At 41.3% G+C, this 20,813-nt stretch overlaps 1 protein-coding gene across 1 annotated transcript in view; it reads right to left on the bottom strand.

Annotated features, from left to right (window-relative positions):
* The window catches only part of PRKCA (protein kinase C alpha), a 104,770-nt gene that overhangs the window by 18,629 nt on the left and 65,328 nt on the right, over positions 1–20,813 (bottom strand). The window contains exons 4-8 of the mRNA XM_088537722.1: positions 16,713–16,824; positions 16,206–16,334; positions 8,558–8,714; positions 8,319–8,453; positions 7,501–7,597 (exon numbers count right to left, since the gene is read on the bottom strand). Coding sequence (XP_088393848.1) covers positions 7,501–7,597; positions 8,319–8,453; positions 8,558–8,714; positions 16,206–16,334; positions 16,713–16,824 — 630 coding nt within the window. The remainder of the gene's footprint in view (positions 1–7,500; positions 7,598–8,318; positions 8,454–8,557; positions 8,715–16,205; positions 16,335–16,712; positions 16,825–20,813) is intronic.

Here is a 20,813-nt window from a genome sequence, read left to right as displayed (position 1 = left end):
GAGCGAGTTTCTGAGCCCTGCCAGCTCAGCGGGGATTCACATCGACCCGACAGATCGAGCCATTAGTAAGTCTTTAATAACGCAAACAAATCCAATAAATTTCAAGTCAAAATCTGCAGGGAAAAGCCTCCTGCTCACTGACACACTCTTCATCACCGTGGCAGCTTGTTTCTTATATTATCGCATTTCCAATTCCACGTAATTATAGCTGCTGTGGAGAACTATCAATTTCTTAATTTATACGACTTAATTATCAGGATGTTGATAATTTGAAACAAGAACAGTCTATTCCTGAGCCCCAGCAAGACCTAACACTTCACCAGACTGAGTCTGCGGCTGAACGCCACCACCCAACGGCAGCTAATAATTCACTGCAAGAAAAAAAATCCTTGTGCCATGCACAAAAAGACTCAAAAACAGCTTCCTGCCGAAAGCAAAAAGAGGAAAACTATCAACGGAGCTGCAGGCCCCCCGGATGACTCAGTGACACCGACCTCCCCCGTGCCAGGGTCCCTGGAGACAGGGGACAATTTTCCATAGTGATGCCCGGGTCCCCGGGAAGGGCCATTCACCCACCTGCCCCATCACACAAGCCCCTAAATATTTGGATGGGGAAAAAATAACCATCAGGGCCACTTAATGAACGGGCTGTGAGAATAACTTAATACAGAAAATAACTAATATAACACAACATAAATATAAGACAACATAGTAATACAAGTCATTGGCATTATCTCCTTCGTTTCAGGACTGTTGCAAAAGACAGCTTTTATTTTATTCGATGTTTTCACATTCTTTACTGCCCTCGTGTGGCCTGTAGCTTAGAGGAAAAATTATTTTCTCAAACTCACTATAATATGAAATAAGAAATGTCTGTTTAGGTCATTGAACAATCAACGGGATGGTGAAACAGTTTAATATTTTGCACAGCACCTGAACAGTGCTGCTAATTTTAGGAGGTTAAACTCAGTGCACTTCCCAAATTTATTTTACTTTTTCATTACTGTGCAGAACTCAACAAAAAGTCATCAAGTAAATGACTTTTAAAATATCCCCCAATTTTCTGGGCTTTGCATAAAGGTAAGTATAAAAAATATGGAGCCAAATGCCCCATATTCCAGGAGAAAAGGGATGTGTTAATCCTAACAATATGGGTGCCAGGGGGACATCACTCTGGACAAGGGACCTGTCACTGTGAGCAGTGAAGTCCAGGCAGGGAAGAGTTTCCAGTTACCCATTTGGCACCATCAAAATGTTTAATCTGTTTAATAACCTCATAGGCACCTGAGTCTACTTTGTTTTCTGCCTTTATTGCCAAACTCTCCATCCCCTGTGACACAAGAGTGGCTAATGAGATAAAATGCAATTAAAGCACCTGCCTAGGAACAACATTGAGGAATTCTTGCAGAAATCTTCTGTGAAAGTGGCAGTAAAAGAAGTCAATATAATTATACTACTGGGTTTACAATCAATACTAGAACAGCAAACCCCTGAATGGCAGAAAACAGCTGCTTTTACATACACCATTCCATTTTTTAATCTCGCAAATTGTTGCTAATTTGCAATAACCGAAAATCTGGGGTGTACAATTTGCTTTATACATAAAACTGACTGCTACTACTAGGCATTTCCAATACGCACAAAATATAAAATTGCTTTCTAAAACAACATTGCAAGACTTCAGTTACACCTGATCTAAGTGCAAGTCCTGAGGTTCCTTCACACACTATGGGCCCAAAGAGTCACAGATTAGGCCTGATTTGAACACGGGACTCCACATCCAGGTCTCAAACTGGATTTGGGTCTCCACATCCAGGTCTCAACATGCCAAGACAATGCTTAATGCACACACGCACACAGAAACACAAAGCTGAAGGTGTTTCCTGCATGATGTTGTCAAAATAAAAACCTGTTTCGATACACGCAGTGATGAGGGGAGCAGCAGCAATGCACATTTTTGAAGCAATTCTTCTCTGTCAGCAACAACCACAATGGGGCTTTGTCATAATATAGGGAAAAAAAGAAGGCAGCAAACAAAGGAAGTATTTTCTTCCACAAAAAACTGCAATTCTCCAGTCTTGTCTTGGCATCAGAACATAGCTCCAACTTTCTTTAAGGGAACTTAGGGAACAATTCACGAGGACTGAGGATGAATTTTGCCTGTGAAGCAGTAGTGTTACATGGCCCAGCTGTTTTTTTTTTCCTGTTATCTGATGACAGCAAAATGTGACCCAGAACTTCTGTTCCCATATGAGTTATCTGTGCTTCCCACTCTGAAAATACATTTACAGGCTTTGTAAAACCCTTTTGCTGAGATTTACAACTTGTTTTTTCTACCCTGCTTGCACATTGGTAAAGCTGTCCTAATTGCAATTATTACAACAAAAGTACCCCAAAGCATACACAAAACTCTGCATGACTTGTATCAGTAATTATTGCCCTAATAAAGCAAGACAATTTGTTAGAGGTTCACTACATGCAAATTAAATGTCCTCAAATACATCCTCAATGCTTATATTTGTCTTTCATGGAAATAACTGAGTGAGGTGAAGAGTTAGTGAACTAATTAAAATGGAAAGTGAACAGGTGAATCAGTGCTCCAGGGATCAAAGCAACTGTGCCTCTGGGTAAGACACCCTATGGTATAGCATACCCAGGTTACATATACAACATACGTGCAGAGTATCTTATACCATAATACATGCATGCTGCACACTATGAAAGTTTAAATATACAGTGGAATTGAGTATTATCAGATCTACTCTCAGATGTACCAGTGTCTTTCAGAGCACAGATGCTCTCTATCCAGTCCCCATGGGAAGGTCGCACTCATTTCTCTCCGGATGAGGTGTGCTGCATTTGCTGTGCGTGGAGGAACACTTTTTTGCGAGCAAACTTTCAGTGTTGGGAATGTTTTGTAGCAAATTAGAGCACAAGCTCACTTCAAATAATTTTTATCCACTTAAACAAGCTCAAACTAGGGAGTAGAACAAGTGCGTCCTTAAAACACAGAGTGAATGAAGTTGAATTTAATAAGCTTCACATTCATGGGCAAGGTTTTGTGAAGCGTGACACGTAGGAGAGCACCAAGGAGAGAGCTACCTTGAGGCAGTGGTTGTTTACAGGACAGCCCTGGAAGAGACAGGAGAGGGAGAAAAACTGCTCCGTTAGTGAAGAGAGGCCTTGCAAAGCACAGCAGCAATGGTTAGCGGCACAAGAAAACACGGGAAGACACAGCGGGAAACACGGAAACGGGCACACCGGCTACGCACGGAGAGACCAAGGAAAGGCACCCGGACGAGCCCTGCGCCCCGAGCTGCCCCGGGCGGTTTGCTGAGTGTGACCGCGCCGCCCTCCATCCCCTGTTCCAACTAATTCCGTCTTGCACAAACGCCCCTTCCATGCACGACACGATCCGTATATCACTGGGCACGGGAAGCCACACGGATGTAGGGGTGTCAGCAGGCTGCGACGATGACCAAACGCTGCAGCATGTGACAGACAAGGTCTCCTCTTTCTGTAAGACCTGAGACACACATTTGAGCTTGCCCTCCAAAGGAGATGAAGAAATGCCCGTTATCAACAGCAGCTGCATCTTGCTTGGTTCCTCTCTTCTCACAACACGTGTACTGAGAGGAACCTCTCCCAGAAAGGGAGACCTACCAAGGGGGTCGTCTGCTTAAGAACCTGCAAATCCTCTGGTTTCCCACATGGTGAGTGGCTGGGAAACCTCTGGATAATGCACAACTGCACGGGGGAATTTCCCATGCCACGCTATAGCGTGAAACAGATGGACTCAGCCAACAGCACTTCTTTAAAGCTGCAAAGTATTCCCTAATGATTAAATACGCACAATGTAAAAATAGGAACGAGTGCCACAGTCAAAAAAGGAGCTCTTCTTTTTATATCTCTCTATACATAAGAAGTGGGGATGGATCTGCCAGTGATATTTTGACTGGTCGTGGTTTCCGTATAGTTTAATGTCTGCTTCCTGAAAACCAAATTTAATTTTTTTCTTTTACATTGAGAAGTGTCAGCAACACTGTTTCTCTTCATCATGTTACCTTCAATGAACTGCCTAAAAAACCAAATATTGCTTCAAAATGGGGACTCACACCTGCTAGAGATGTGCTAGGGAACAACTTTTTTCTTTTTTTTTTTAATTTCAAAATAAAATTTCAAAAAAACAAACAAACTGATTGCAAAATGAGGAAGCTCAGTGGGTTCTCAAGGAGCTACTGAAACAGTTCCCAGCCCCTTTTGCTGTAGTCTGGACCAGGTATCGCAGCAGCGACACGGACACTGTCTTGGAATTAAAACTGTTGTAATATGTTGTGGCTTTTGATTATAGCAAGGAAAGAAAACATCCTTTTGACTTAGAAGACACCAGAAAATGCCAGATTACTGCAGCAAGTATCGGCCTTCTCTTTGATAAAGCAGAAGGAAACTGCCTAAAAAAAATACAGGGAGATAAAGGGAGAGTTAAAGATCTAATAAATGTAGCAACTGCTGTGAAACAAACTGAACAAATGGAATGGTACTAAACCAAGAGGCCTTAGAACACACAAATGTCTTAAAATGAAGATTATATGGGCAGTAACCCATTCCCTCACCATAATTTCTGTTTGTCTGGATCATTTTAATTACCACAGCTTACTGCAGGGACTCTGATTGCTTACGCTGTCTACACCCTGGTATAGCACTTAATAAACATTAAGTTGCACCATTTAAATATCTCCCTGCCTTTTTTTTCTTTGACCAGTAAAATACTGTAACAGGCGAGCACATCCATAGCAAATGGTGCATATTGTAGTTAAGAGACTCCCTGGTTTTGCTGATAGAGCCACCTGGGACCGTCACCAGTTGCCATGGCAGCCTGGGCACCAGCAATTAGGGAGCAGCTACAATTATTCTGCATCCGCCTCTTGAGGAAGGAGTTTCCTTGCAAGACGGCCATAAATAATGTCATTCCGGAGAGAAAACTCACAAGCAAAGGTTAAAACTAAATGAAAAACAGTGGCAGATTTGATCCTGCCTCCACTTCCTAGCAGAGGGTATTTTTATCTCCAAATAATAATAATGATGCATCATCTATAAATCATTGGAGAGAGATTTGCTGCTGGTGCTAAGTGAGTGGGACCGTCTTGTTTGGTTCATAACTTCTAGTGATAGGCGAGACCTCCCCCCAGATATACGTAGATTTATTAAGTGGATACCTGCCTTATAGAAAATACTCTATTACACCAAGCAGTAACATATCTCATTTTATATACAGTGCACAACACTATATAGTCAATAAGTGTAGACCACTGGAATGCAAAACCCAAAGCTAACTCACGTCTTTTGAAAGACAACCCATAGTAAAAACTAAACTTATTTTGCAAAGTCTCAGCGTTGATTCCATCAATGAAGCCACTGTCCTCCCTTTCCCAAATTTGGTCCCATTTGGTGAGGGCACCAACATGACACCTTCAGCACTGCAAGCTGCAAAGCCTCAGATGCACGGTGCTGAAGCTGAACTAATTAGACTACAAGACACACTAATTATTTTTGAGACGGAGCTGGCCCTATGCAAAACTGCTGTTTCTGGGACTCAATCCAGCAGCTTTCTGCAGTGCAGCCCCACAGGACTTCTTTTCATTGCAGAACACAGATAAATCCTAACTATTCATTCCACAACCCACGTATTTACAGCAGGTTCAAGAAGAAAACCAAGATATTATGGATTCAATATACGCAGCAAACATACTGCATATAATTACGGATGCTTTAAATGAGGTATTTTTTGTGATACATATCCAAGTCTGAGAAAGAGATAAAGTTGAAATAAAAGAATGTTTAAAAAGATACGTGCCAAAGATATGTTCACCAAGCAATTTTGATTTAAGTTTAGGTCATCTTCTCTTGTCTGAAGTGTAACTTTGGAAATAGCTACTTATTATATCGTGGCCCAAGATAGCTGATTTGCAGGCAGGTAAACCTGATGCAGAGGAATATGAGCTTCCTCCAGCTGGGACAATAATGAATGTGCCCTTTTCCCTTTTATTTTGGTACTTGTCTTTGTGCTGTCTCTGTCCTAAGGAAAAAAATGGATTTCTGTATCTAGGTTACTAACGCTAACACACACACAGCTGCTGAATTCTAAACTCTGCACTTTGCACAGAGATATGCAGAGATATGGGTGGAAAAAAATTGCATTTAATGTTATTCATTCTAGGGAGGATAGAAAGTGAACATGATCTTGAATAGAAAATGACCAAGTGCAGTAAAATAAAATCACACTGGTCAAATCACAATTGTAAGGAAAGGAAAATGAAATGGAGATTATTCTCAAATGTATAACAAAAACCATAGTTCATGCTGCAGACAAAATTATGGTAGCTGATCCAAATGTGTTCAGAAGAAATTGATGCACCTTTTCTTTTTCCTTCTTGCAAGTTGAACATATGCCGTTTTTCCTCACTTTCTTGGGTTAACCCATCTTTTATAATAACAATGTAGAACTCTGCCTGATGGTGAACATAAAAAATTGCCATTTCAGGTTGAAAGGAACAGGCTGAATGTTTGTATATGCACAACAGGTACATTAATCACTTTCTGGATAAACAGCTAGACTATAGTTGCAAATCTTTGACTAGGAGAAAGAAAACAGAATACTGTCAATCAGAATATTTCAAATTCAACGTCAGTACCGCATATACTGCTGGAAAGAACACTCAGGTCAAAAGAGCTGGACCCAGCAGAGCCATGAGCAACACCTCCAAAATATACCTTTCTTGGAGCTGGGTTTAATGGACAGCAAGGATTTTGCTGTAATACTGTCTGCAGTTGTCAGAAGAGGCAGAGTTGCTGGCTAAGTCTGTTCATTAAGTCACGACTTGCCAGGGATAGAGAGCCCACGCTTGCGACTACCAACCGTTCCAATTGGTGTCACTGAGGACAAGCAGACTCTGCTAAAAGTCATGTTCTTCTGCACATAACCAGCAATACCACTTTTCCTGAAACTCCTGCACCCCTATTATAGATTTCAGAATTCCAGGTAACAACCTTCTTAAAGATTTTGCAGTTCTAAATAATCAGTACATAACACTGTAATTATTTTCCTTAAAAGAGTCTGTTCGGTTAAAAATAAATATTTAAACATTAAAATGCTTCTATTTCCAAGAGCTTCATTTTTCATTAGAGATACTAATGTTAGTGGCTGATAAATGTTATAAACTCATTGCAATTAGTACATGTATATGACAAAATATTTTACAATAGCAACTTTTGAGTGTTATAACACAGAATCACAGAAGAGCTGAACTATCAAGATACACGGTACCACTGCTGAATTAAACAACTTGGTTCAATCTTCAAGAAATCATAAGGATCATACTACAATCCCAGGCAACAGAAGTTATCACTGTCTAATATATAACTTTTTAATATGCATTCTTATGTAACAAAAGGAAAAATGTATGCAACATATAGCTGTACCCACTTATGTTTAAGCCTCACCTCAAACTTCTGTCTGAGCTCTGCATTTCCATCTTCATCAGCATCGGGAATTGGAACATTATAATATTCACCTTCTTCTTGATTCAGCAGCTTGTACCTGTGGAGCATTTGAGGAAAATGGTATTTTTTCATGTTTATTTTCTTTAGGTTTAAAATTTGATGTAGTTGCTTGTGCGTGGTTTGCAGCCATGTGAGAGGTATGTAAAGAACTGTTTTCAAAGGTCTGTAGCAAACTCAGAAATAGAACATATTGCACCCATCACCAGATCTTTTATCTCCACTATTTGTCAAGGCACCTTCTACAGTTAACGGAAAGGGAAATATCCATCTCCAATGTTCTATGATACGATGGAGGAGTCAACCCTGAAGGTGCCTATGAAGCCCTAGATGATTATCCCCATCGAGACCCGTACTTTGGGGAAGGTGTGATGAGCTCTCCCCCTAGCCTGGGCTTTAATAATATGTTACATACAGACCATGCAATAGGAAAGCATTTTATCAATTCAGTTCCTCCATGCTTTGAAATTTGCATACATAATAGGATATGCTTAGAACTAACTATATCATATTCAAGATCAAAACAAAATTCCTATCACAGGACTATGCAAATAGAATTGGGCTTGCAGCAATTCCCAGCTGGAGCAGAAGTTTCACGTACACGACCAAGCTCTCCAGTTTTAGTTGCATTTTCAGTAGTTTATAGCATATGAGGTAGAGGAAAAAGCTACAAAAAGTAGGTTATATTGAAAAAAATACTGTTCTTAAACTTATTCGTTGTGTGACATATTTTCTCCCACTCTCTTTTCAGAAATTCTTACCATCCACTGGCTGGCATTTTCATAAGCTCAGACACCCCAAATGACAGAGATCCCATGAAATCATTTCTGGTCGTTCGATCCCAGTCCCAGACCTCTACAGATAACCGTCGATCTTTGTCTGCAGGTTTTAATTTACTAAAAAAAGAAAGGAGAAAAACAGAAGAGTCGTTCATGCAAAATTCAAATAAATGATTCTATACATAAAACATATTACAGCAAAAGCAGTTAGCCAGACTTACAAAGCAAACGACTCATTCCAGTGCGGATTCAGTGTAGAACGGATGGTTTTTGTTTTTTGTTTACTTTCATTCTTAGGATCTGGGATGAGTTTCAGTTTAACGTAAGGATCTGAAAGTCCATTTGGATCCATAGGAATTAGATTTTTTGCTTCTCGCACTGTCAATACAAAACACGTCACTGATTTGTATAGGATTACATATAATCATTAACAATGTAGTAAAACATCGACTAAGTTATTGAAAAGTGTTGAGTGTTAAAACCTTGTTAGCTGCTGTGGATAAAAGTAGTTGTACCATGAAGTTGCACTTAGCAATATTTATAAGAACAGTAGAGAAAAACAAGACAATGTGGCAATTAGTAACTGCTGTCTTGCTTCAAAGTAGCTCTTTTTCTGCAATAGGGTGATTAAATCCACCTGTGTAAATCTGCAAGTGGGTAGTTTGACATATATTTATACTTACTTATAAAGTGTGTGTATATATACGTTCTTCAAAAACAGGCTGAAAAAAACATTTCTGTTTTCAATTCTTGAGTAAATAAAAAATATTAAAAATTAGCACACTATAAATGATCTTCAAATACTTCTGAAGAATTAAAATTAAATAAGTTCAGTTAAATTTTATACAACCCCAGAAGGGCTCTGTCCCATAAAGGAAGTAAAGGACGAAGCGACGGCCTTCTATGCAAATTGTGCTCTGCTCCTCTTAGCCCACATTAATTCTTTTTTGTTCTCATATATCTGGTGCTTAAAACTGCACTGCTTGGTTGAGCACATGAACTGCTACCTTAAAACCGAGGCCCTTCAGAGAAACTAAATTACAATTTCTATTTCCACACTCCAGCTTGATGTAAATGAGGAGCCGAATTGTCTCTAGGTTCTACACCTTCACTTAAATAAATACAGGAAGCTTTTCCTTAAAATTCCTTGAATAAAACTGCTCAGCTTTTAACAGGGTGCTGTCAATTCTAATCCTTGGTATTTAAATTCTACCTGGGGATATTCAGCGTGGAACTAAGCAGGTTTTGCAGCAATTGGTTTCTTGGATGCAGAAGGATTCCCTGCAGCTCCCTAGGAGAAGCTGTGACTGCCAAGACACGTCCCAGTGCTGGAGCAGCAGGACCTGGCAGTGCATGCAAGGCTACGTCTTGCTCTTGCAGGAGACACTGAGTAAGAAAAAAAGCCTTCTAAATACCAAAAAATAGAAGCTCAGAGATGAATTGGAAAGGAAAGATGCAATATAAGCTAAACACAGGTTGCTAAAGAAAAAAGTCATTATCTCAGTCCTTGTTTTAAGATGCTTGGTCCATTTGTATTTTTGTCGGTGTAATTAGTACCCTTAGACATCTTTTCCCAACTGATGTCACACTTTCTTTCTTGAGGAAACAGCATGATGACACTCGTGCAGAGCAGAGCTCCCACAGAATTACCATCCTGGCATCCCACCTCTTTGGCAGCACCCTATTTTTAGGGAGATGGGTCAGGTTTCTACAAGGGGGCTGAAAGGAAGAAAAGATTTCCCCTCCCCATCAGAGGCACTATCTTGTGCGTGGGGTTGAAACAGAGGAAGTTAAATCAAAAATAACTCAAAAGCAAATAAATTTACTTTCTGCGGCTGATTTCAGTTATAGCTGTCAGCTCTCAGAATAGCCCAACAGTATTTCTAATTTGCATTAATAATCATGATACCTTTCGCTCACCAAATAGGAATGACATCAAAGATCACGCATTGCTTTATAATTATATGTTCATTAAAGTCAACACCGTGACAGAGCTGCTGTTGCTATTTAGAGGAGGTTAAAGGGAGGAACGTGTCTGCGTCATCAGGAGAGCGAACGTGGATGGAAACCTCGAACGTCGCCCGCGGTTCCTGTCACCGCCGCGGCGCTCAGTGACGGCTCCTCAACTGAACCAAGCACGTCAGTGAGTTTCGTCTCCTAATGCTGTGTCCAGATTTGTCCCAGGGAAGAAAGTGTAGCATTTTCCAGCGTAACGTTAATGAAGAAGAGGTCATACTACCTATTCAGCAGAAAATGAGGACTATTTTATAATCCTTCTATTTAATTATGTGCTGGCTGTATTGCAGCAGCATCTCAAAGCCATGCTTAAAATTGGGACGCCCACTTTTCCAGAAATAGGATAAAGACATAAGCAAATACGGAGCTGTTTCTCAGGCACACCTACTCTAAATAAATATCAAAATAAGACAGAGTGGGATGGTAGCGATCAACTGACATTTTCTGTAAAGACACAAAATTCGGGTAAGTGAGGTTTTGAGGGATCGCCCAGAGCGCGGGTGACAAAACCCCAACATCTCCTCAAGGGATTTCAGGGGTCACCAAGCAAATGGGTTTGCAAAGCAAACGCAGCCACAGATTTCTATCTTCTTGTGATAGCAGCAACGAGATGAAGTCACGGGAATGAGTAAATGTTTCTGGGGCTGGCGCAGGGCACAGATATTAACAGCGCACGTTTACTCAGTTCCTTTTCAAGTGAGTCACAGCTACCTTTTTCCTGCATTCCCCAATATTGATAACAAAACAGTTTACTAACCCCAGCAACCATTTCTTGCCAATCTCCTGCTCCCTTCAGGCAACTCAGGAGAGCTGAAATCTCCCATGGGAATGTGAAGAGCTACTTTTAAAGGGGGTTCCTGGTCTCCAGCGATTGTGCCGGCAAGGGGAGGCGCAACGAAGGGGAGACCATGGCCAGAGCTAATACTGCGGAATATGAAACTTCCTCTATTCCATAACTATTCCCCGCTTAGTTAAACTTGCTTTGAATATCCCTCGTGAGACCACTGCCTACCCACTGCTCTTGATTTCCTGAAACCTGAAAGACGGTAATGGAATGGATGAGAATATTAGAAAACTTGAGTTTCACAGGTGATTTATACACAAGAAATAGATGAGCGATTAATTTTCCTTCTAGAACAAGATGAAAAATGAACTAACAGTTCATGGTACTTTATGCTTCTGTCTTTTATTAAGATAGCCTCTCTTACTAATAAAAAATGTACCATCATCTCTAATACTACTTAAGTACTTGTGCCTGCAATAGCTTCACTGCTTTAAATTTTAACTGGAAATCTTAGAGGCGCAACTGTATTTTATTTTTAGAAAACCCTATTAAAAACTTAGTAAAACATGAGTTTTAACACAAAAATTGGCTCTTTCGTTGCATGAAACTGTCTGAAAAGTGAATCAGGATGAAATTTCTAATTCTAATTATGAAAAACTAGTACGTCTTCAGTGCTATGCAGAGCTTATTGCTTCATGGTAAGCATAAAGAAAGCAAACGTAACGAAATGAGAAGCATTTGGTTGTTCTTTGGGCTGGGGTTTGTCAAAGGCAGAGCTCTGTCTGTAACGAACCCAGCAACCCTGCGGATTCTGTGAACGCCAGAAAAGGGAGAAGATATTAGTAAAGGGAGATGAAACATGCAATTCATATTCTTTGTGACATTAAAAATGCCTCCCACATGACACTAATTCTTTGGGACTGCTTTACAGTTAGCTGGTACTAAAAGCTGGTCCAATAACCAGAATATTCATGTGTTCCCTTTTAAAATCAGCTGCAGAATAACATGAAATTAATGCTAACCAAGAACACCACTACAGGCCTAGACAAACAGAAATAAAATTCTTAAAGTATGTGTGTGCCTAAGGAAGCAATTTTTATGAGAAATTTGGCAAAATTCCCCAGGCTGCCTCCCCAGCTTGTTCGGGCAGAGCCTTCCTGCAGCAAGCAGCGCGACAAAACATTAATATGCAGCCCCACAGGGTGGCTCAATGTAAGACACTCATAAATAATTTGAAAAACGCACGGCGGGGAGCACAGAGCTCCAAGTGCGACTCTTGTTGATGGCCTGTTATGTGCTCGCAACTTCGGCAAGGATCGCGGCGAGCTTTCCTTTTCTTTTAAATAACAGGAGGATAAAATGAGATTTCCTGCTTTTGTTGTAACTAAGAAACATACAGAAAACTGAGTACTGTGGGCTGGAAAGCTTTTTTTTTTCCTTTTTTCTGTTTTTAATTAATGAGAAGTTTAGGTAACAGCAGGGAGCAATGGATGCAGCAAGCACTAATGCCCTGCCTCTAAATTAGAGCCTGTGCTGGGAGGGCAGCTCTTCATCGTCAGCTGCTGTCACAGCTCCAGTCCCCATAATGTGCCCAATGTGGCAGCTCTTCCTATGCCAGTGCTGCAGATGGGGTTATTTTGTCACAAAGGTTACTGTTTACTCAGTATAAAAATAATCCCAAAAAAAAACAGCCAAACTGTGATCTACCCACCTACAAATGCACTCACAAGAGCTGCAAATTAATCATAAGATGGACCAACAAATGCATGTAAAGGAGTGACAAAACTTGAAGGCACATGAAGAGAAAATACAGTGCAAGAAGCAGAGGGATTCAGAATAGAAAGAACTCCTTAACTATGTCTGAAGGCAAAATCCTTAAGTAATCAACCTATCGAAAGGTCACTGATTAAATAGAGCCCCCTCTAAAAAGAAAATTACCAAGTTGATTTACTTCAAGTGCAATAAATAATTAATATCCAATGCAAGGCTCAAGCTAATTGGTAGACAGTAAACTGCTAATATAGAAGGGCTGCAACACAGAATGCAGCATATCTCTCACCATTTGTGCAACTGAGAGAGATCTCGCTTAAAATTAAGTTCCTGATTAGAATTAAGTATATTAAGCTTATACAGGACTGAACCATTTCCTCTACTACCGCAATTCAAAAAATCAAATAACCTGACTGACCACTGGACAACTCCATGGGGCATCTTTATTCTGCTTCATTTCTTTCACAGTATTGGCTGGGAATAAAAAAAGCAGTATTATTTACTGTATTTTATTGGGAAAATGGATTGCAAATATACACACCCTGTGGCTTTTATTGGCCACATAAGCCACCAGAAAACCCTCAGAAGGATTACACAAAAATAAAGCTGACCTGCAACACATGAAGGGTGTCCCCCCACGTGGTTATTTCTGGCCATAGCAGAAATAGTCAATTTTGCATAGCAATATGTCCACAAGGTAACTAATAATTGCTAAATTCCTTTCCAACTAAACATGCATAGAAGTATCTGCAAATCTAGCTGGTCTGGCATTACTTTGTATACAATTTTCCACCTAAATAAAAAAGCTTACTTTCAGGGCAACTGACATTTTCATTTAAAACAGTTTTCTGAAGCTTGGGAATGCTGCAGCACCACAATTATTATACACATAGCAGTGGCACAGCAAACATTTTTCTTGTTGTCCAGAAACATGCTTAATTGCAGGATGGAAACGCTGGAAATGTTTTATTTACAAACACGCAAACAACAGTGTTTGCCAAGTGCACTTGTACCAGAAGAGCTTGCAAAGAAAACCTGGAAAAGTCTGTAACAATTTGACCACAACCACCTCTCAGAAAAGAGCTTTCCAGGTAAAATTAGCAAGCAAAAAAGGTTTGTATAATTTGGTACCTCAAAGACTCATGATCAATGTTTTTGATGATGATCCTCCTGAATTATCAGAAAATAAGTACAGGTTATTTGTCAAATTCTGTGCCCATGCTCAAAATTTAAGCCATATTTTAAGAACCTTGCTACAAAATGGTCTAAAAGAATGTAAATACTAAATTTTGTCACTTGGATGATTTTCAAATGAGTTCTCTCTCCTGGTACAATTACTTGGAGAGCTGCAGCACCGCCCCCGAAACTCTTCACTACTTAATGAAAGGAACATTCTCTTAATGACAGCACCTGGGACAAATTTACCCCTCCTGCGTCAGGAGGGAGCACTTTGCAAAGCTGGCTGCAATGAAGCATCACTTGAGATCCATCCTGATCCCGGGGAGCTGCACGATACTGTTGCTGTCCCTCTGGACATGGTGTGATGGGGAGCACGGGGTATTTGGTGGCAAGTGACAGGGGCAGGAAGGAAACCTGGTGGCTCCATGAGCTGTGACAACTCAGCGCGGCCGTATGGCTTCCTGTAGAGCAGCTACAAGTGGTACAATATTTATCGTGATTTATTCAGTGTCCAAGAAGCACGTAAGTGGGAGGAATATTATTGTTTTGGTGCATTGGAGGTTCTAGCAACACTGAAGCAGTGCAGTCATGTCCAGCATCCACAGGTTACATACGACTGCATCAAAGGGAGAAGCTAAGACCATCTAAGAAACTTCCCGTTTGCCCTGTTAACACTTTGCCCTCAAACTTAAATCCCCATTGCAAAGTCAAATGGGCAGTGACAACAGCATCAGGCCTTCCTTCAGAGTGGACACTGTAAAACCAAATTCCTGCAGTACCGATTTTAAAGCTGTATTAAGTGTGGTCCCTCAGTTGCCTTAAGATGAGGTGACCTGGGACAACACACTAAGCCATCTACTCTCCTAAAATAAAAGCTCTTGATAAATGTATTGTGTTTTATGACCATCTTCTACTGTGTCTCCTAGACTATATGACACTTGCTTTGTTTTTAAATTGCCACAACATCTTCTGAGCCATTAGAAATTAGGACTCTCATTTAGAATTTAGATGTGTTTTACACTTACCTAGACCTGTAAGAAAAATTTAGCAAAAATTCCTGTTATTTCTTCCCTTCTTTCAACTCTGTCCATTCTAATTCCTGTGATCTCCCTCTGAGTAAATACACAGTAATCTGATTGGCACAGGACATTTTACATATTTGCATCCGTTGAAAGGAAAAATCAACAAAAAGTTTTGTAACCAGCTTGTAGATACTTCAGATACCAGATTAATTATCAGTTGACCCCAGTTACAATAAAGAGCGTGTACAGAAGAAATAAAACCTATTCTAAATACACTTTCTTAGGCGGATCCTAAGTGGTAAATTCAACTCTGAGATCCTGAACATGAAAAATCCACTGGAGTTGAGCAACATGCCTATTTAGAAAGACAAAATAGTCCTTTAACCAGAAAAAAACCCTCCTATTTTCTGAGCAACATTCACTGCAACTTTAGACTTGGGAGGGAGGAGTGTGCATGTGAACACGTATGTATGTACGCCCAAAGCTTGCTCATAAATCCTGAGCAAAACACCAGGAAATGAACTGCCACCCTCTTTCCTGCCACCCTCCCTACCGTGGCAAATACTGCATTACTTTAGCTTTGCAGAATGTCATGATTTATTTTTAATTTCGTAATATGTTGGGAGTAATACCTGGGACTGAGTCCAAGTAGCCTTTGTGTGTTAAATACTCTCAAATGCAGGAAATTACTCCTTCCTTGGTGGAAGACACTGGGGTATTTCTTGTGTTTTGAACATGATGGCTAACTCTGGGGTATCTAGTTATCCTACTGTGCTGCTCGCTGCAAGAAAAATGGACTTTATCAAGATTTTCTTCTCAAGAAGCTTTTCAAGATTTGTCTAGTTATTAGTCTTGAGTTTTTAAAGTTATTATTCTAGTTTTCATTCCTGTACTTATTTTTGATGCATGTGGATTTTTCAGAATGTGAATTAACGTGGCTTTTCTTGATTCAGGGAGATACAGAATGAAATCCTAGTACTATTAAAGACAAACACCCTGTCATGGACTTCAATTCACAAGATATAGATCAACGTACATAAGCCCATGGTGTATATTACATATTTCAAAAACCTTGCAAACTTCCAAAAGATTATTTACCTGTTACTTCCAGTTTGTCCCCAGTGACTTCAGCTTTCAGATAAATCCTTCCTCTTTTCTCTGTGTGATCCATTCCACAGAGGCTCGGGACATTTATCACACATTGCTTATGCACATTCATATCACAGGCTGTGGATAGAAAAATGGTTCAGACAAGCAGAAGAAACCAGCAATACGATTACACTGCAACCACCGAGCAAGGGAAAGCTAGGATTACAAGGCGTAATCGTTGGCAAGACTTGAAGATTATAACTGTTTTCTTAAAAAATATTTATTTTTAACTGACCAACACGGATCATTTGTATCTTAAAATTTGGTAGGCAGTGGAAGATGAAATGGATTCTACTTCGGAAACCGGCTTTAGCACCGAAGACACCTGCATCCATACTGGAATCTCGCCTGGAAATGCACAGTGCTGTAACTGCCACGGTCCCTTCCACGGAAGGGTGTTATCCCGGGTCTCCACTTACTTCCTAAACCACCGCTTGGCAACACAGAAGAACTTACTGTCACATTTCATCCCTTGGTGGATCAGCCCGTAGAGCAGGGACCCACAGTGGTCGCAGAAGGTTGGGCTGCCATACGTGTGGATCTTAAACTTGTGCTTGCTCCGGGGGTCCTGCAGCAGAAGCAGAGAGAGATCCTCAAGATCCTCAGCATAAACCAGCTAACACAGGACTGTAAAAACCCCGAACTTTGCATCTAGGCAAACCATGCTACAGAAAATCCACTACAGCACGACTTGGCTGGGCACCGGCGCCTGCGACGGCTCAGGGGATCTGCCACATTTTATCCTTATTTACCTTCATTTTGGCTTTGCTAGAAAGAACACGTCAGTTTAGCAAACACAGACTTGTTTCTGCTGCCCAACTACATTAAAACTTCAATTTACAGACTGCACATAAAGAGAATGTAGAGTTATAGGATTAATTTGCAGCCAATGTGTCCGTACTGTCTATTTATTCATAAACTTTGTCTTAACTACAGCTTGTCCCCAGTCGCCTTTCTGAAACAATGATACAAAATACAGTAGAATACAGTTTACTATGGGACTAATGTGAATTATGGTACAATGACTACAAAACTGGGATTGTAGTGATGGGACCATCTTGAAAAGCTGCACATTTTCCAGCTCTGTTATTGCAAGTGAAAGTGAACTACTACTAACCTGGCATGTGATAAATATTTTACAGAGACTGCTATTCCTGTCAAGCTTCCAACACAGAAATTCATAGAGAGGAAATTCTAACGCCACCAGTAGCTTGGAAAATTTAGGACCAGCAAAATGGCATACTGCCAAATCTCTTCAGAACAAACATGCTGCAGAAATGCAGGAATTTGTACAGAAATGTGACTATCAGAAGACAAAAACTTATTTCCAAAACTTAGTATTTTATGGTTTGTGGAGAGTTTTTTTCTCTGTTTTGTATCAGTAAGCCTTTCTAGTGATTTTTTTTGGACTGACTGCATCTGTGACCAGCAGCTCTCACTGCACAGACAAGCTACATGACTAACGTGTTGCCCAAGATGCTGGTGAAGACCTTGGAGAAGGGCTGCTCCGGGGAACATCTGCTTCGGTGTTCCTTAGGGATGCAGCCAGCGGCGCCTCTGGAGCGGGGTCATGGGAACGGTGCGTCCCTCAAGGCTGATCTGCTGGGGAGGGTCTGCCTGTGCCCTCCGAGCAACTTAAAATATATTTCCAAAGCTAACTGTTCATTAATTTATTTTTGTTTGGAAGATGTCAGGCAGCTTGCTGCCTTAGGAATACATATTCTTAAACATTATTTTCCTAAGCACATCTGTTGCTAAGAAGGACAAAACCCCACAGCTTCTAAGAATGACACTGAATAAACAGACTTCCAAAGTTGCGTTTAACAGCTGACGTAAGTGGTGTTTATGACTATGAAGTAATGATATAGAGGAGAAAGAACTATAGGAAATTATTACAGTGAATGTCTAATAGAATCCATTGAACCTGTATATTATACTGAAATTATATAACAAACATGACCAAATAATTCCGCTCCAATCAATGGACTATACATAGTAATTAAGTAAAAAATGTTGTGGCATTTAAGGATGACGACTCCTCGCTTCCTACAAAGCAGCACTACGTGAGCAAAGGCCTCCTGTGCTTAACTGTGTGTGACTATAGAGCAACTGCAAAAGCTTTTTCATAGACCAGTGCAAGGAAAGAGCCCCACAGATAAACAGATCAAGCAGGATCAGACGTTGAAGCTGGTCCTGCAGGGGTCAACATAAATCATCTGACTCATCATTAACTTTGTATAACAAATAACTTTTCCATCAACGAGTAGAAATGCCCATTGTATTATGTTCAAAATGCACAATTCAATGTGAACTGGATCATTTCAAGAACAGCAAGTTCTTACTATTATTATTTGTTAGGTTAAAGGCACACATGAAGGTACTTCTGGCTGGCAGAGCATAAAAAAGTAAGGGAAGAAAGAAAAAGAGTATCAAACCTCCTGCTGAAGCTGAAACTCTGCATATGGGAAATCTATTTGTCTTATTTTTAATTTCTTCATCAGAAGTAAAATGTAAGAACCTCAGAATCACTTCAAAGCTAACAAAAAGACTAAAATTCCATCAGCAGGAGAAATTTGGAGGACGGGGGGAACGCTCTGAAACCAGGTTGCAGGACACAGCAAACAGCAGCTGCCTGTTCTCGTGGCTCCCACCAGGCAGGCAGGACCCCAGGATTTCAGCAATCAATATCCTCAAGGCAGGTGAGCGATGGGGTGGCTTCCCCTGCACGAGGACAGTGTATCTTGGGGTTGAACGGGTGACACTGGATCACTCTTCCCAACCACGGGAAGGAGACGCCCAGGTCTAGGGGCCCTCGGGTGGCAGAAGGGGCGCGAGGGAAGAGCCCAACTTGTCCCCGTGTCCCCAGCGCGTGTCCTGCGCCCCGGGTGAGTCTGCTGGGACTGCTCTGCTCCCCGACACCTTTAGGCGAATCATTCAATACTGTTCATAAAGGAGGACATGACATTTAGTGGTATTCTAATTACCAGGCTGGCTTGCTTAAGAGGAATTGAAAGGACCAGCAGGATGCACCTTAAAGCCCCAGCAGCCCAAGGATGTTAAAAGAAAGAGCCCTAATTGCTGAAATATATTCAAAGAAAGTGTTAACAAAATATCTTTTCTAAAAGATCTTACCCAAAGGCAGTGGATACCCAAAAATATAGTTAAAAAATACTGGATATGTCAAGAAAATGCTTTTAAGACTGTAAAACATCAAATAATTATTATTTGCAAGCAAGTCTGACAATATATAAAGCAAGCTAAGAAATCTCTATGCATCTTCCATAGATGATGAAACCGTGTTACTGCAATACTTCCTGTGGGCTTCTCATGCAGTGAGAACTCCCTTGAACCCACAGCTTACACTTTAATTATAGTAATAATTATTATATTGTGGATACTAGATTGCAGATATTATCGTAGGCACTACTGTAGCTTACACCCAGATGTTGTTATCTGGCAAGTTGTTAAAAACACTGATCAAAGGCAAAAAACAAAGCAAACCTCCGTAGCAACTGCTCTTATGTGGAGACACAAACTGCTGTCAGGTCTCCTCCGCTCTCTGCTTTGGATGCAGGGAAACGCGGGCGCTCCCGGAGCGGGAGAGCTGGACTTTGCACCCAGTCTGGCACCATTTCTTTGGGAAAGTCTGCAGGAAAAACCCACTGCTGCTTCCAGCCTCCATCCGAACGGCGGAGCGGGAAGCGCTGGCACCACGCATGGGCAGCGGGATGAGCCGTCCACGGCATCACCAGCTAGGTTATTTTTGGGCTGGGAAGTGGCTTCTTTTCTATTAAGGCAATTCCGTATTTTTATGAGCGCAGCTGGATGGGACAGGGCATAACTAAATTGGAAGGGAAGCTCTGAGCAGTCAATTTTCATAGATACTTAAGTATTTGCCTTTGAAAGACCTTTGAAATCACTCTGTGCCCTGACCTGTAACATAAAAGACCAGAATTTCAGAGCCTCTAAGGGCACCACAGGGAGCAGGACACCCTCAAAGAGCAACGAGCTTCGCACACACAGCTCTGAAAATTGAAAACCCTTTTGGTTCATCTGGGATCTGAGCCCGTCGTGCTGCGGTGCCACCGGGCTGTCCGACCTGCAGACCTGCGCTGTGAACGGGCTCGCGCCGGGCAGAGCTGCAGGAAGAAGCTGGAATTAGAGCAGAATCCTGTAAATCCAAAGGCATTGGAGCGGCTGCGGCCACGGCGCGGCTCCGCGGCTGAGGAAGAGGAGGGCTGGCGCTCGCAGCCCAGCAGAGGGAAGCAGACGAGTGCGAGCCCCAAGCACAGACTGCTCAACCCACGCGCCTGCCTCAAACGGCATTTTGCCCCTCCGGAGCTCCACTGCCCCGTTCCTGATTTTTCCCCTTGCTTTGCAAAAACGAACACGTTTGCTCTGCCCGACAGCAGCATCTGTGCGCATTATCCTGCACCAAAGCATCCAGCTGCAAAACAGCCCAGGAGTGTCACAGAGTCATTACGGTTGGAAGGGACCTCTAGAGATCATCTAGTCACCTAGAGATCATCTAGCATTTCATTTCTGAACTCCTCCTAA

The sequence above is a fragment of the Tinamus guttatus genome, unplaced genomic scaffold (assembly GCF_059628265.1).
Source record: "Tinamus guttatus ecotype Peru unplaced genomic scaffold, ASM5962826v1 Tinamus_guttatus_pri_ptg000045l, whole genome shotgun sequence".
Taxonomy (NCBI): Eukaryota; Metazoa; Chordata; class Aves; order Tinamiformes; family Tinamidae; genus Tinamus; species Tinamus guttatus.
The sequence above is the reverse complement of the archived record's forward strand: the minus strand, read 5'-3'. Positions and strand labels throughout refer to the sequence as shown.